The following is a 14595-nucleotide window of genomic DNA, read 5'->3' on the forward strand; positions in this document are numbered from 1 at the left end:
AACTCTTATATATGTTTAATTTACTTTTGTTTATACTCTAAACCCATCATACCATAGCAAATATGAATCACACGCCAAATATTGGGTTGGATGTTTCATTTAATTCCTTCTACCTATTTGAGCTTCTAAATTATTCTCAAACATCGGCCTAGAATTTAGAAATCAGATCTATCGATGGAAGACCTTGACAATCCCCTACGTCCCCTTCAATATGATTGTGTAGGAGGTGATCATTAAACATAGAATTATTCCAAGTTAAATACGCTTAAGTTTTGGTTCATGTATGCAACCATTTCTAGCTATATGTAATTAAATTCATTGACATTCTGTAAAGCCCTACTGAATTTTGCATTATGCCTTGATATTATAAAGCATATTATACCTACAAAATAATGTGTATAGTAATATATAACTTATTTGAACAGCAATATAATTTAATAAGAGAGAGCTATATATTCAATATCATTCCACCAAACTCTGAGTAAAAATGACTTAATGAAAAGGGAAAAAAAGAAAAAAAAAAAGAAAGAAAAAAGAGTTGAAACTTAGATAAAGCCATATATTTAAGAGAAAAAGTAGATAAACTTAAAAGTTGCAAAGTTTCAAATTCGTATTGGTCCATGTAGGCACAAAAATCATCCATAGAATTACATACATCATTAGCATTAGAGTCATTGTAGCATATATATCATATGTATGTCGTAGTGTATATAATAATATATATAGAATTTGAAACACACAACTGCAAATTAAATCACATCACGCTCTGATCATCACTGATCATTGAGGAAAATTAATTAAATTTTGTACTTAGAAAATGATGGGCATATTTTATTTTAATTCTTTTTGTAATCTCAATGATTTTCTGAATATTAATTAAAACAAACAATTGTCCCCATCATTTTGGTCTCCAAAACAGCTGCAGATCATTTCATCACCTGTGATATCACAAGAAAGAAGAAAAAAAAAAATACTCATTGCCAATTCAAACATAAGATCAGTATTGACTTTTTGATTTTATCGATCCAATATTGAATCTCAATTAATGTCAACACAGATTATATTTTAAGAAACATAGAATTTGAAAAAGGAAAGAATAGGTACCCAAGATGAAGCATCTTCTTGTCTTGATGAGAGAAAGAAACAGGTCCAGCAGGTTCCATGATATTGGGAGAGAAGAAATTGCGAGAATTAGCCAATGCTTGAATTGCATTCAGTTCTTGTCCAGATACGGCCATGTTTGCTTGTTGAACCCTCTCTACTTCCGCTATCTATATATATATATATATATATATTGTCCATTTCAAACTCCGATAGATATATACACACACACACACAAGAAGGAATGATAATGTATGATGTATACATACCTTGGTTCTAATACACACATTTTCATTCTCCAGCTCAATCTCCTAATACAAGAACAGCATTATCGCAAAAGATGATCAGGAACTAAATTAGAAAGGTAAATGTGTGTGTGTGGTGGTTTCAATCTAGATCAATTACCCTTTTCTGAAGGTACTCAATTTCTGCTAGCAACATTTCATGCTGTTCAACAAATTAAGAAGAAAAAAAAATATATATTACTTACTTTTAAAACTTCATATAAAAGGGGAAGATTTCAAGTATTAGTGCAACAATAATTAATGACAAATAAAAAAATATAGCATATCTAGTTCAATATAACTAACATAAATATTTGTTCTTACCGCCCATATTGAAAAAGAAAACAAGATAAATATATACGATCTAATATCACCACAAAATTTAAATAGAGATGTAACATCCAAACGTTTTAACAAACCAAACTACCCTCAAAATATCTCAAACCCAAATACTAAATATATGCATTGAACTAGAATGATGCATATTGTTCCATCTTTCAAATGGAGAAGAAATATCCTAATACATAAAGTAGTAAAAAAAAAAAAAAAGTAATAACTTTCCAATACTGATTTAGATTCAGAATTGAATTAGTGACATCATGTAAATTAAAAAAAAAAAAAAAGTTTGAGCAAGAAAAAATATATATATATATATAGAACCTTCTTTGATCTGATTCTAGTGATGCCTCTTTCAAGCCTATTTTCAAGCTGCTTGAGTTCTTTGACAGTAAGAGCACTCAAGGAGTCCCCCATCAAGTGCCTAACAAGATTGCTTCAACACATGAGAGTAGCTTATTCAACACCACCTTTCATATTTCTTTCTTTTTTGGCTAAATATATAATCTTTTTCTTTTTCAATATTTTCAATTTCTCTCTTTTCTTTATTTTTTTTTTCTTTCTAATTTCGTCCCCAATCTTTTTCTTTAATACCTCTATATATATACTTAACACACACACACACACAAACAAAAATTAGGGACGAAATTGAAAAAAAAAAAACAAAACAAAACAAAAAAAGAAACCCAAATATTTAAAGATAAAATTATATATTTAGCCCAATATTGTATTATATAATTTATATATGGAATGGTGTATTAAAGAAAAATCACTCATAATAATAACCTGTTGGAATTCTGAAGCATTTGTATCTGTTGACGCAGTTTAGCCGATTCTTGCTGATAATACTTCAATTTTCCCCCATATATCATATATATATATATATATATATATCATAATAACATGTTAGGCTTCATGAATATTAAGAAATTTGTGGGAAAGAAAATCTGTCATAGCTAGAGAAAACTTTTAGGACTATGAAACCAATTAACTAACTTATGAATTTATTGTACATCATGTATGTGTTACAATACTCACTTTTGAATGCCTAAAATTACTCTCGAGATTTAAAAATAGTTAATTATGGAGAGGGAGAGAGAGAGAAGCTGACTTGAGTGTTTAATTCAGTGACAGAGCTAGTGGCTGAGCTATCAGAACAAGCCTTCTTGTACCTCTCAATAGTTGTTTTGATGCTGCAATATTTACATATAATTATATCAACCAATTTCATTATTAGCATTCTTAATTATCAACATTCATTCACTTTTTTTTAATCAGCAAGATATTTTATCTTAGAATAATTACCGATTCAACCAAATATTACTATAATGGATGATCTACATGTACTAATTAATGTAAGAAGCAACCTTAACTTTGAATATTATTTTATTTTAGTCCACCATTTAGGAAAGTCTTACACTTTTAATCTTAACAAATAAATTGACTTTTTTTTCAAAGCAAACACTTACCTTGCATAACATTATTAGTATGAAAAATATTGTAAAAATACCCAAAATGATGACATAGATTTTTTTTTCCCATAAGAAAACAGTCCTAAAACGATTCTGTCAAAGAAAAAAAAAACATAACCTAGATTTTTATTTTGGTTTTTCATATGTATACATTCTTTCTTTTCCTAAAGTTTTTTTTTTTTTTTTTAATAGACGACACTTTTTTTTTAAGTTAATAATAAAATGTTTTAATCATGATAAAGCAAATATATGTGTGTGAAGAAAAAGCATTTAGAAAAGGTAAAAGAAAATATATTTATGGGGAAGGCAGATGCAAACTCACTTCCAATTATTGCCTAATATATGTAAATGTGTATGTTCCGACACAGATCCTTCAATGAACTGAGATTTGTCATGAAAATGATGAAATTTCAGAGAACAGACTGCACTCTAATTTCTTTATAATATATATCCTTTAATACCAAATATGTGTTCTCTCAGAAATTTATAAAAGGCCATCTTGAGACAACCTACTTATAATTTATAATTTATAGTATCCATTTCAAATTTATAACTTCAATTTTCTCTGCCCTCACATATTCCCTAAATAAAACAATAAAAACATAACTCAATTTTTTTTTAGAAACGCTCTAATAAAAGTCTCTTCATCGTTTTTAATTACTTTCTATGCTTTCAACAGTGAAGATTATTTTCATATAAACAATTATATGTTGTTTTTTAGCTTAGAATAATCTTAAAATTATTCTAAGCTAAAAAACAACATATAATTGTTTAGCTAAATATGCTTAATTATAAAGTTTCTATGATTGAACCTGTAGCTCTTGTTAGTACATAGGTATAATTAGCTTTCAATTCTAAATCTTTTTTAACCATATGCTTTTGTATTCTTTCTCGTTTAGATGTGATATCAGTTTTATTATTTCATGTCCTCCTACTAAATTCAAGGCGATGCAAAATGACTTTTCTCTAGCCCTATTCCTTGTTGTATTATCAACTCTTCGAGCTCTCCTCTAGCTAGGTCTCTTTTATATATTATTGTTTTTGTTGATTAATAAAAAAATTTTGATGTCATGATGTTAAGGATGTCTCAACCTTGTTGAGATATCGTGGTGCACTCCTTGAACCCTCTTCCATTAGTATCTTGTTAAAAAAAATGTGTCTCATATATTCACATAATAACAATATAGTAAAATGTATCGATGATAGACTACTATCGGCTATATAGTCTAAAGTTAAATCTAAATGTTTTGTTATATTTGCATATTCTTTTGTATCGTGTTATATTTGCTAGTACTTTAGTTATAATATATAGTATGTATTTGAAGAACCGACTATTTTAGTCTAGGTTATAATAATAATATGTGTTGCATTCAGAATAATGTAAACTATTTTATTGCTGGTTACAAACTAGGAGAGGGAATGATTACAGATAGTAAACACTAATGACTAAGGGTTTTCTGATAATTTCACTGCAACTTATAACAATATGGCTATGATAATAGGAGACTTGAACATTTTGGCCACTTCAACCCAAGACAAGTTGGAAGGTTAATTGCGCCTTAAGATATTATGTTTATATGAAACATTATTTCTCTCTTTTATAATAGTATGTGGGTGTGTTCAAATCTAGACACATTCAAAGCATATGAGAAGACTGGTAGTATAATGGACAGTCTCTGGTATTGGTCACTTAATTTTTCTCCAGCAAACCCTACAAATCTCTCTAATGTCAGGAGCTTCAATTTTTGTTGACATGAGAATAGGCAATGGTACCATTGGGTTTTGTTTTGGAAGGTTTTTCTATAAATTTGAAAAGAAAACCCCATGGAAGAAAGAAAGATATAGCAAAGGAGAAAAAGGGGGAGATATAGGGAATTGGAACAAACTCAAACTAATTATTATAGCTTAAAATGGAAAAGTAAGGAGAGATGGTGTTGTATGTATGGGCTATAGATTCTATATAGAGATTATGTTTGGATATTTACACAAAGAGGGAAAAACACAAAGGGGTGTGAAAAAATGGATATGCAAAAGACAGGTGTTCTGAATAGTCCTATAAAATTTAATTGCCATTGGAAAAGCTTGTTTCAAAGCTGTTTTGTCAGACTTCACACTCTTGGTTTTCTCAAGATCCACATAAGTAACTAATACTCTTTTTACAGATCAGTTTATAGATTTAATTTATTTATTCTTTTAGGAAAAAGGTTTAAATCAATATAATGAATTAGTAATTTAGGTTTGAATTGGTACAATTTCAAAGTTTAGTTATTAGTATGAATTGATATTTTTCAAAACAGAAAAGGAAAGTTTCCAACAACTTAAACAATAATACATTATTTCTGATAAGAAACTTTATTTTGGAAAACAAAATAATTAAACCATAGTTATTGAAAAAAATTGATGGGGCAAAGCTTTGACAAACAATAATCTGATTCCTTAAAAGAGTATTAAACACACACACACATAAAAAGGAACACAGAAGCCAAACAAATAGGAAATATTCTTGGAAATCAACAAAAACAAATTCAGAAGTGCAGATGATACTTAATAAGAGCAAAAAAAGAAGAAAAAAAATCTAAAAGTAAAAAAAAAAAGATCAAAACAATGAGGGGAGAGAGACTAAGCTTAGGAATTGAATATGGGGGACATTTACAATATATATTTTACAAAACATGGTGATTAATATTTCTTAGCTTAATTATTTGAAATGTGTAAAATCCTTGGAGAAAAATATTTTTTTACAGGATTCATGATGATTATAAGAATATCTGTTGAAAATTTAAAGAATCGTTTGTGCAAGATGAAACAAAATATTTATAACATACAAAAAAACAACACCGATAGATGATATAGTCTAATAGATGTTTCTAAGTGACATCATTGATAGACGATAGAAATTTTGTTATATTTATAAATATTTTTAATATAGTTTTTTATTTATTTAAAACAATTTCTCAAAATTATATTTGGGGTAAAATGTAAGTTCACTCTCCCACAAAATATTTATTTAATTTCTTTTTTAAAAGGTAAGATTACAGATAATAAATCAAACTATTTCAGATTTAAATTAGAAGAAAAATAGAACAAAAGACCAATTTGTTTTTTAAACCCAATGGCCTTTTTTTTTTTTTTTTTTAACAAGAGACAAATGATGTGTGATTGGGAAGGTGCACTCAAATATACTAAAAAATTTCAACAAATGACCCCTAATTGTTTAAAAAAATTATAAAAGTTGTTAATTATATAATCTTATATTTTGAAGGTTGGTCGAAGTTGTAAGGTTTGAAACCCTAGAAATGAAGGGAACATTGAGTATGAAAAGGGAAGAAGTGTTTTGTTTTATTTCCTTTTTAATGTAAAATGAACAGTTGGTTCATTGTTGAAAAAAGATGACATATTTAGGGCAGAATTTTGTTAAACACAGCTCATGCCTCATAAATCTAAACTATACAAGGAAACCACACTTTTGATGAATATATCCATTCCAAATCCAACACCAATGAAAAATGGGGTTTTGGCAGTCATACATATGGCCAATTTTTTCATACTTTTTATCATCTTTTTCTTCCTCATACTTTGTTCATACTTCCCTAGGAATAAACCATTAGAAATAACTATAAGTTTAGTCCAAAAACTTTAAGTATTGGTGTTGTCATTATTGACATTAACATTCTCCAAGATACCCTTACTCACATGTGAAAACTCTCAAGATCCATATATACCCACTTCTTTTGGCAGTACTGGGTGGGTTGATAGTACTTATAGTATGTTAAGTGGAAATCTATCAAATTTTTTAACTTCTTAATAAGTTGTTAAACTTTTTGGCTTGTGTATATTTATTTTTTAAACATTAATTTTTGTTAACTAAACCCTGTTAACCATTACATTTTTGCATCAATATGATATGTTTTGTGTCTAATAAAATTGCTTCAAAATTCGTGGAAATACTGGGTAGATACTCTCAACTCTTGAAAGCTGAGGCTATATTAGTCATAAATGTTGTTCAATACTTATTTCATATGTATAAATAAATTTTTGATCTTTTTTAATGCATTAAATCATATATTAGAACTAATTAATTAGATATTTTTAAAGTTTAAAAGGGCTTTAGAACACAATCTTTTCAGAAATAAAACTTCCCAACTTCGAGATGGCCGATAGAAGAAGTTGTGTAAGAGTTTAGTTACAATAATCATTTTGGAAAATTAGTTGAGAATAAGTTTAGAAATCTTTTTATGGACACAAATTTAAAAAGTATATAAACCAAACACTACATCTATATTATTACCTATGGAGGTAATTAAATAATTAATTAACACAATATTTCTTCATCTATGCCCCTAAAAACCAAAAGAAAAAAAAAACATGAAGAGGATGAAGAAGATGAGGAAATAATTAAAAGGTTAATTAATTAGAAGTTGGAATAATATATTAATGGTGTGGTATATATAGGTGTTGGGGAGTGAAGTAAAATATGGAGATGAAGGAGGAAAAGAATAATAATAATAATAATGGAGGTAGGGAATGGAAGAACCTGTTATTGGAGTATTCATAGAGACGGCCACGGCTGGAGAAGACAATGAGAGCAACTTCAGCATCACAAAGAACAGAGAGTTCATAAGCTTTTTTCAAAAGTCCATTTCTTCTCTTACAGAATGTCACTTGTCTATTTGTTGTGTTCTCTATTCTCTTTATCTCTATCTTTCCTCTCCCCATTCTTATTTATATGATCCTCCAATAATTCTTCTCAATTCTTCTTCTTCTTCTTCTTCTTCCTAACAAAAAAATTAATCAATTTTAATAATTAATAAATTCATTTACAACAATATATAAAATAGATCATAACAGATCATGCATCATCCGTACCTAAAGTAGAAGATGATGATAAATGATTTAATTAGTTTTATGGATGAACAGATCTAAATGATAAAGGAAAAAAAAAAAAAAAAGAAAGAAAAATAGATGCATGAAGGGGAAGAAATAAAGGAAATTATTATTTTTTTTATTTTATTATATTTTTGGAAGTAGGGGTTTGAAAAAGGATGATGAAGGGAAAAGAAAAAAAAACAAACCTTAGAGAAATTGGGGTTTGAGGTGAGAAGGAGAAGTTGAGGAATGGGAAAAATTTTCCAATAAAAAGAAAGAGAGAAAAATGAAGCTTCTTTACTAAGCAACTTTGTGTAAATACAAAAATAAAAAATAAAATAAAAATAAAAAAATAAAATAAAATAAAAAAGAATAGAAATAGGAAGTGGGAGTGGGAGTCTTGCCTAAAAATGATATAAGACATTGGAGTTAATAGCTGAATTGAAACTTCTCTGCATCTGCAAATTCCCACCATAACCAGCAATTCTTTCCTTTACTTTTCTCTTTTCTTTCTTATTTTACCTTTTTGCCCCTTTCTCTCTTCTTCACTCCTTAGTTCTCTACACCCAACAACACAATCTATTCTTAATTATATATCATCATCATCTTCTTCTTTCTTTCTTTTTATTTAATTCACTTAATTAATGCTTACAAATCTAATCAACCTAACCCACATCACTCTTCCTTTCCATCCTTCCTTATCTCACCAGTACTCCATACACCCAAACCAAAACCCTACTCAATTCTATTTCGAAACCCCACCCTAGCTTCTCAAATCACAACTCTTAATTAATTCTCAATATCCCTACATATATCTTAGAGACATATCTTTTGAGACAGACGAAGACCTCCTCAATCTTGAGGATATATATCGATCCATTCTACTACGTACAATGTGTTCTTCTGTCATGCAACTTTCTTTTTAACAAGATACAAAAGGTATAATGGGATCAATAAGTTCAAATTAAGGCTAAAACTCAACAAAGATATCATCTAGGTGTTGGTGACACATAGTTGAGGTATCTATAATCTATTACGTCTACTGTTTTTATTTTCATTCCCCACTCTCTCCTTTGATTATGTTGGTCATATTAATTACTGTCTAAATTTTTTTTGTTTTTACATGAAGAGCCCTTTATCTATCATTTTTAATTTGTAGGGTTTTTTCTTTTATATATATGTATAATTGTATAAGTTTAATTAGATTCTAGTAGAAAGTAGGGTTATATAAATGTTGAGTTTGTTTGGGGCAAATCAAGTTTCTGCCATGTCGCCCAATCAAGAAAGATAATTCTATAACTATTTTTATATGTTTCTTCCATTTTCATGGTTATAGAAATAACATATATAGGATAGAGGATGTTAATTTTGTTGAAAATTTATGATTTACAATTAGTAGTTTATTCTAACATGATCAACCTTACCCTATGTACACATAATAACATACTTTATCATGAATCATCATCTTCATCAATCTTAATATATGAAATTTCTTTTCTAGTATGATAATGATTTTGGTTTGAACCAACAATTATTTTCTTTTTGCTTTCCAACATTAGTTATAGTCCAATGATAAATAACTAAATTACCAACAATATTTGTTTGTAATAATAATAATATATATATATATATATATATCATTCTCGTCTTTTATGTAAACCTTGAAAGTGTAACAAAGACATAAGCTGAAGACATGAATATTTTTATATATAGATTTGAGACAAACTACCGAAAGATATAGATTTCTTTTTTTTTTTTTTTTCTTTTTTTGGGTTTCTATAATTGAGGTTTTTGGGTCCGTTGCTAAGTCAACGTAGATAAAAAAGAATTCGATTAATTAATTCTATTCAAACAATACTTTTTGTTTGGATCACATTATTCAACAACACACTACTTTTTGAACATATATAATTTACATATATATATATATATATATATTTAAAAAAAAATTACAATTAAAGTTATTTACATATTACATTCCTGAAGTAGGTAGCTTAGAGTTAAAAGTGGAGTTGTTGTTGATTAAGGTTTCAATGCAATTGTTAACTTATAATCTTGAAAAAAGTATAAGAAATTTTAATTAAAGAAATATGTAGTTGATTAATTTAAATAATAATAGAAGAAAGAGGGAGAGAGAGAGAGAGGGCATATATGTGTGTGTGTGTAGAGAGAGATAGAGATAGAGATAGAGATAGAGATAGAGATAGAGATATGCATGGTGTATAAATGTGTCGTAGGTAAAGTAGTAGGTCGTCTATGATGAATGAGAGGATGGGATGGGAATATTATTATTGGTAAGAAGAAATAGAAAGATGAAAGAGTAGTAGTAAGTCTCGCAAAATTCTTGTCCATATATTATGCCTCTATTTAAATGTAATTTTGTATATAGATTAGCTGAGTACTCTATTTCTAGTAATGTGTATATATATATATATATATATATATAAATGAACAAAAGTGGATGCAGGTGAGATCAGAAGTGTCATATATCCTAATGAAATGAAAATATTGAATTGAGGTAATTAGAAAATGTATTAAGAGAGATCAAGAGAGGTGGGGGTGTGAAAATGTGTAGAATGAGGTAGGAGGGTGAGAGATAGATAAGTATGGATGGATATATATATATATATATATATATATATATATATATATATATTTCGAATTGAGATCAGGACCACTTTGGTTAATTTTGGTTACCTGTTTTTGCTAACAAACTCAAAATCTTCAAATTCAATACTTTTATCTAAATTAGGGTTTGGTGGGGGGTTTTTTGATTCCTCACCTAAAATGCTCCCTTTCTTTCCCTATTCTTAACCCTTTTTTTTGGATTCCCCTTTTTCTTTTTTTCTTTCTTTCTTTCTTTCTTTCTTTCTCTCTTTTGTGGTCCATAATACAATCAATGCTTTACTCTTAATTTATTATTTCTTTTTTCTTTCTCTCTCTCTCTCTCTCTCTCTTTTCAAAAAAAAAAAAAAAAAAAAAAAAAGAAAGAAAAGAAAACACCAACACTAATTCAAAAACCCCTTCCAATTTCAATTTCATATTCACCCTTTCTTTCAAATGATGTATGCATGTTACTAGAGATTCAAATCAATCCTTATCCTCTTAAATCAAAGACCCATATTAATGTAATGTTTGATGAGTTTACGATGGATAAATGAATGAATCAATACCAAAATCCAAATAAAATGAATTACACAAAAATATGAAAATATGGTCGTAAGAAAATACTTCAAAAAATTGAAAGCTACTAGGAGTGTACCTTCGTTTCAATACTCGATTGATGAACTTCAAAGTTAAGCATGTTTAAGCTTAAAGCAATTATCCTATGTTGGGTGATGAAATAGTATGCTGAAATGACTAACACATGTTGGGTTTTGGATTCTAACACATCTAATGAGTAATACTCTAGCATTCCTTCTAATTGCTCTCTCTCTCTCTCTCGACTTGGTAAACTATCTACTAGGTTTTTGAATTGTCTCTAAAAGTGAATAGCTATTAGAGAAGCCAAATTAAGGATTGATTTCAACTCTTGCTTTGTCCTTTTTTCTTTTTTTGAAACAAGCTTATACTAAAAGGTTGTATATCGAAAACATCTCAACTAGGTTGACACTTTTGTAGCATCCTAACTTACTTCGGCTTACTCACATAGTATATCATAAATAATGCATTTTGTTGGTGTAATTGGGAAGTAGTTATCAATTAGTATTTATTTAAAACAAGATATTTATTTGAATCATAGTATCCTATAATATAATAAAGATTATTTAAATTTGATTCATATATATATATATATGTGTGTGTGTGTGTGCATGGTGTTGGATCATTCATCTACCCTTCCTCTACCTAACCTATAAAGACACAGACAGATGACAGGACTAAGATTAAGATGGTACTTAATACCTTTATATTAAATTAAAACACACACTTTATTACAATTCGTTCAAATGATTGAATAATAACTTCTCATCATCAACGCTATTTCCTTCTAATTCTTTCACAATATTCTTTCTTTTAGTTATGCTATTTAATTGCCTTCACACTTTTATAAATATGACACACAAAAACTAACTTTCTACACTTTGAATTATAAATTATATTTTTGTTTTACTAAACAAGTTACGAACTTGTATAAAATTAGAAAACACTCGATATAATGCCACTGCCAACTCAATTTTAGTCCATTAATTTACATTTTTAAGAAATTCATATTTTTAGTCGTAGAAGTTTTGTTATTTTAATAATAATTTTTGTTGTTTTTAGAGGAAAAGAAAATCCATCTTGACCTAGAAAATGAGTAGGATGGAAGAAAAAGAAAGAAGGAAAGACGACGTCTACCTCTTAAGCTGAAAAACAAAGTAAAAACGTTACAACTTAAAAACACTGCCAATGATGCTCATTTTAATTACTTTGTTTATGTCTTTAACATTCACTCATCTTTAAATCCATCTTTACATTTCCCAAAGACAATAATATATATATATATATATATATATATATATATATAACTCATACATATATATGGTCTTTAACAAAAAAAAAAAAAAACATAACAGTATTAATTCATTAGAAGAGGTTTATATATAATTCAAATTTTCTTATCATGTATTATACTAAAAAAAATGTTATAATTAACAAAACAAATCAAATGGAATAAAACCAAGAGTACTATATGAATCAGGATAGAGATTTGAAAGATTGGATAAATTAAAGAAATTATGAATTAGAAAGAGACATTTTTTTTTTTAATAATTTGAATGAATGTTTATAAACCAAGCAGCAAAAAATCTGTTAAATAATTAATCTATATGAGATATGTATATGTGGATATCAAAAGATATTTGTTATTAAATAAATTGTTAGAGGAAAAAAAAAGAGGAAGAAGAAGAAGAAATTGAAACAAAAAATAAAATAATTGTTAGTTTGTATTTAGAAAGATTGTAATAGTAATAATAATAATAATAATAATAATAATAAAGAACAAAAGAGGGGGTTTGTTAGTGATTGAAAATAGGAATAGGAATTTCTCACTTAGCTAAATAAGAAGTGAGACCATTTTAAAATTAGAATCTAGTGGGTATGAATTTATCTAGAAATCTCACTTTCTTCCATCCTTAAATAGAAACCTCTTTTTCCAATCTTTGTTTGGGTTATTTTGGGTACTCATTATTACCACAACAACCAATCAATTTGGACACTATTGCCCTTCTCTCAAAGGTCAACTATGACCCTAAACATTTCTCTTTTAATTTTCCTTCTCACTCACAACATATAACCTTACCCTAAACCCAATTCTAATTATATAATATACTTTTATTTTTTTTACCTATATCATTTCTATCACATTGTTAACTATACATTTTATTAATTTGAAATATTCGCCATTCAAATTGATTTGGACAATCTAATCAATTTCATTTTATCCACTCTTTTCCTATATAAGAATTAAAAACTTAATTTAAGTGACATCAGGGTGGCCGTCTAAATTGATCAACCCAAGAAAAAGTATACGTTAATTATATAATATTATTCCCAACTTAATTAATCTAAATCTTAATTAGTATTCAACCATTTCAGTTCAAATTCAATCACATTGCCTAATTTATTTTTAGGTTTAAATGCTATTTTGGTTAGTTACGTTTAGTCTTTATATTTTTACTAATTCTTATACTTCCAAATTTGTTCTATTTTAATTTCTAAACTTTGAACTATTTATTTTAGTTATTGTATATTTTTCAAGTATTTTGGTTCTTATATTTGTTACAAAAATATACTTATAGATTTACAAATATGTAACAAACTATATTTGTGATTTTTGTAGTAGTGTATAAAGATTATGGGCCACTGGAAGTTTTTCCAAAGGGCATTAGCGTCAGTTTTCTAGAATCAGAAACACTAGTGATCTAATAATGAAATCTGATGCGTTAAAGGTCATTAAACTTCTAAATAGGGAGTACACTTTGTTAATGGAGATAGCATATTCTCGTTGAAGATGTTTTTTATTTGAGAACGTTGTTAATATTATTCATTTTTGTTGCATCCCTCAGTGTAGAACAATCATGACTTTGAATTTGAATTTCTCTCATGGTCGTTCTTAATCTGAAAAGATGTTTTTATCCCCTCCTTGTTTAGGTGGGTTTGGTGTGTTTTCTAGTTGTTGGTTGTATGTTAACATTCTAAATAGGTTGAAGCAATAGAGGATTTGAACCCATTTATCTTCCCAACGACTTTCTCTTATCCCAATAACTATTAGAACAAGTCAGAGAGTAGTTTGTATTGCCCAAAACTATTGAAATAGCTTTTAAAGCCATCAGAACTTGCTTCACAAAGGACCAAACTTCTTTAGATGAAAACTACCTGTGCAAAAATGCTTTACATGCTCAGAAAAATCAGAACATAAAATATATTACTTCAAAGGAAATCCATTTACCATATGGCTTCCCAACTTTCCAACTTTCCAACCAACCTCCTGAAACATTTCTTAAACAAATTTGAAATCTGCAGCCTACAAAATTAGTTTCAATAATAATAATAAT

At 27.9% G+C, this 14595-nt stretch overlaps 1 protein-coding gene across 4 annotated transcripts; it reads right to left on the reverse strand.

Annotated features, from left to right (window-relative positions):
- Window positions 1-659: 659 nt before the first annotated feature.
- LOC103498711 (agamous-like MADS-box protein AGL11) lies at window positions 660-8375 on the reverse strand. Of its 4 annotated transcripts, none has more exons than XM_008461436.3 (9): window positions 8266-8375; window positions 7728-7968; window positions 2833-2914; window positions 2508-2569; window positions 2046-2145; window positions 1507-1548; window positions 1371-1412; window positions 1105-1271; window positions 660-938 (listed from the first exon to the last, which is right to left on the reverse strand). In XM_008461436.3, the coding sequence occupies exons 2-9, from the start codon at window positions 7907-7909 to the stop codon at window positions 935-937; spliced, it is 681 nt and encodes a 226-aa protein (XP_008459658.1). In that variant the 5' UTR covers window positions 7910-7968; window positions 8266-8375; the 3' UTR covers window positions 660-934. The 4 variants fall into 4 exon arrangements, with proteins under 4 accessions (XP_008459658.1, XP_008459656.1, XP_016902404.1 ...); XM_008461434.3 differs by having other exon boundaries at window positions 2046-2157; window positions 8266-8374; XM_017046915.2 differs by having other exon boundaries at window positions 2046-2157; window positions 7728-7964; window positions 8266-8349.
- Between the last annotated feature and the right edge of the window lie 6220 nt (window positions 8376-14595).

Source organism: Cucumis melo, chromosome 9 (assembly GCF_025177605.1).
Source record: "Cucumis melo cultivar AY chromosome 9, USDA_Cmelo_AY_1.0, whole genome shotgun sequence".
NCBI lineage: Eukaryota > Viridiplantae > Streptophyta > Magnoliopsida > Cucurbitales > Cucurbitaceae > Cucumis > Cucumis melo.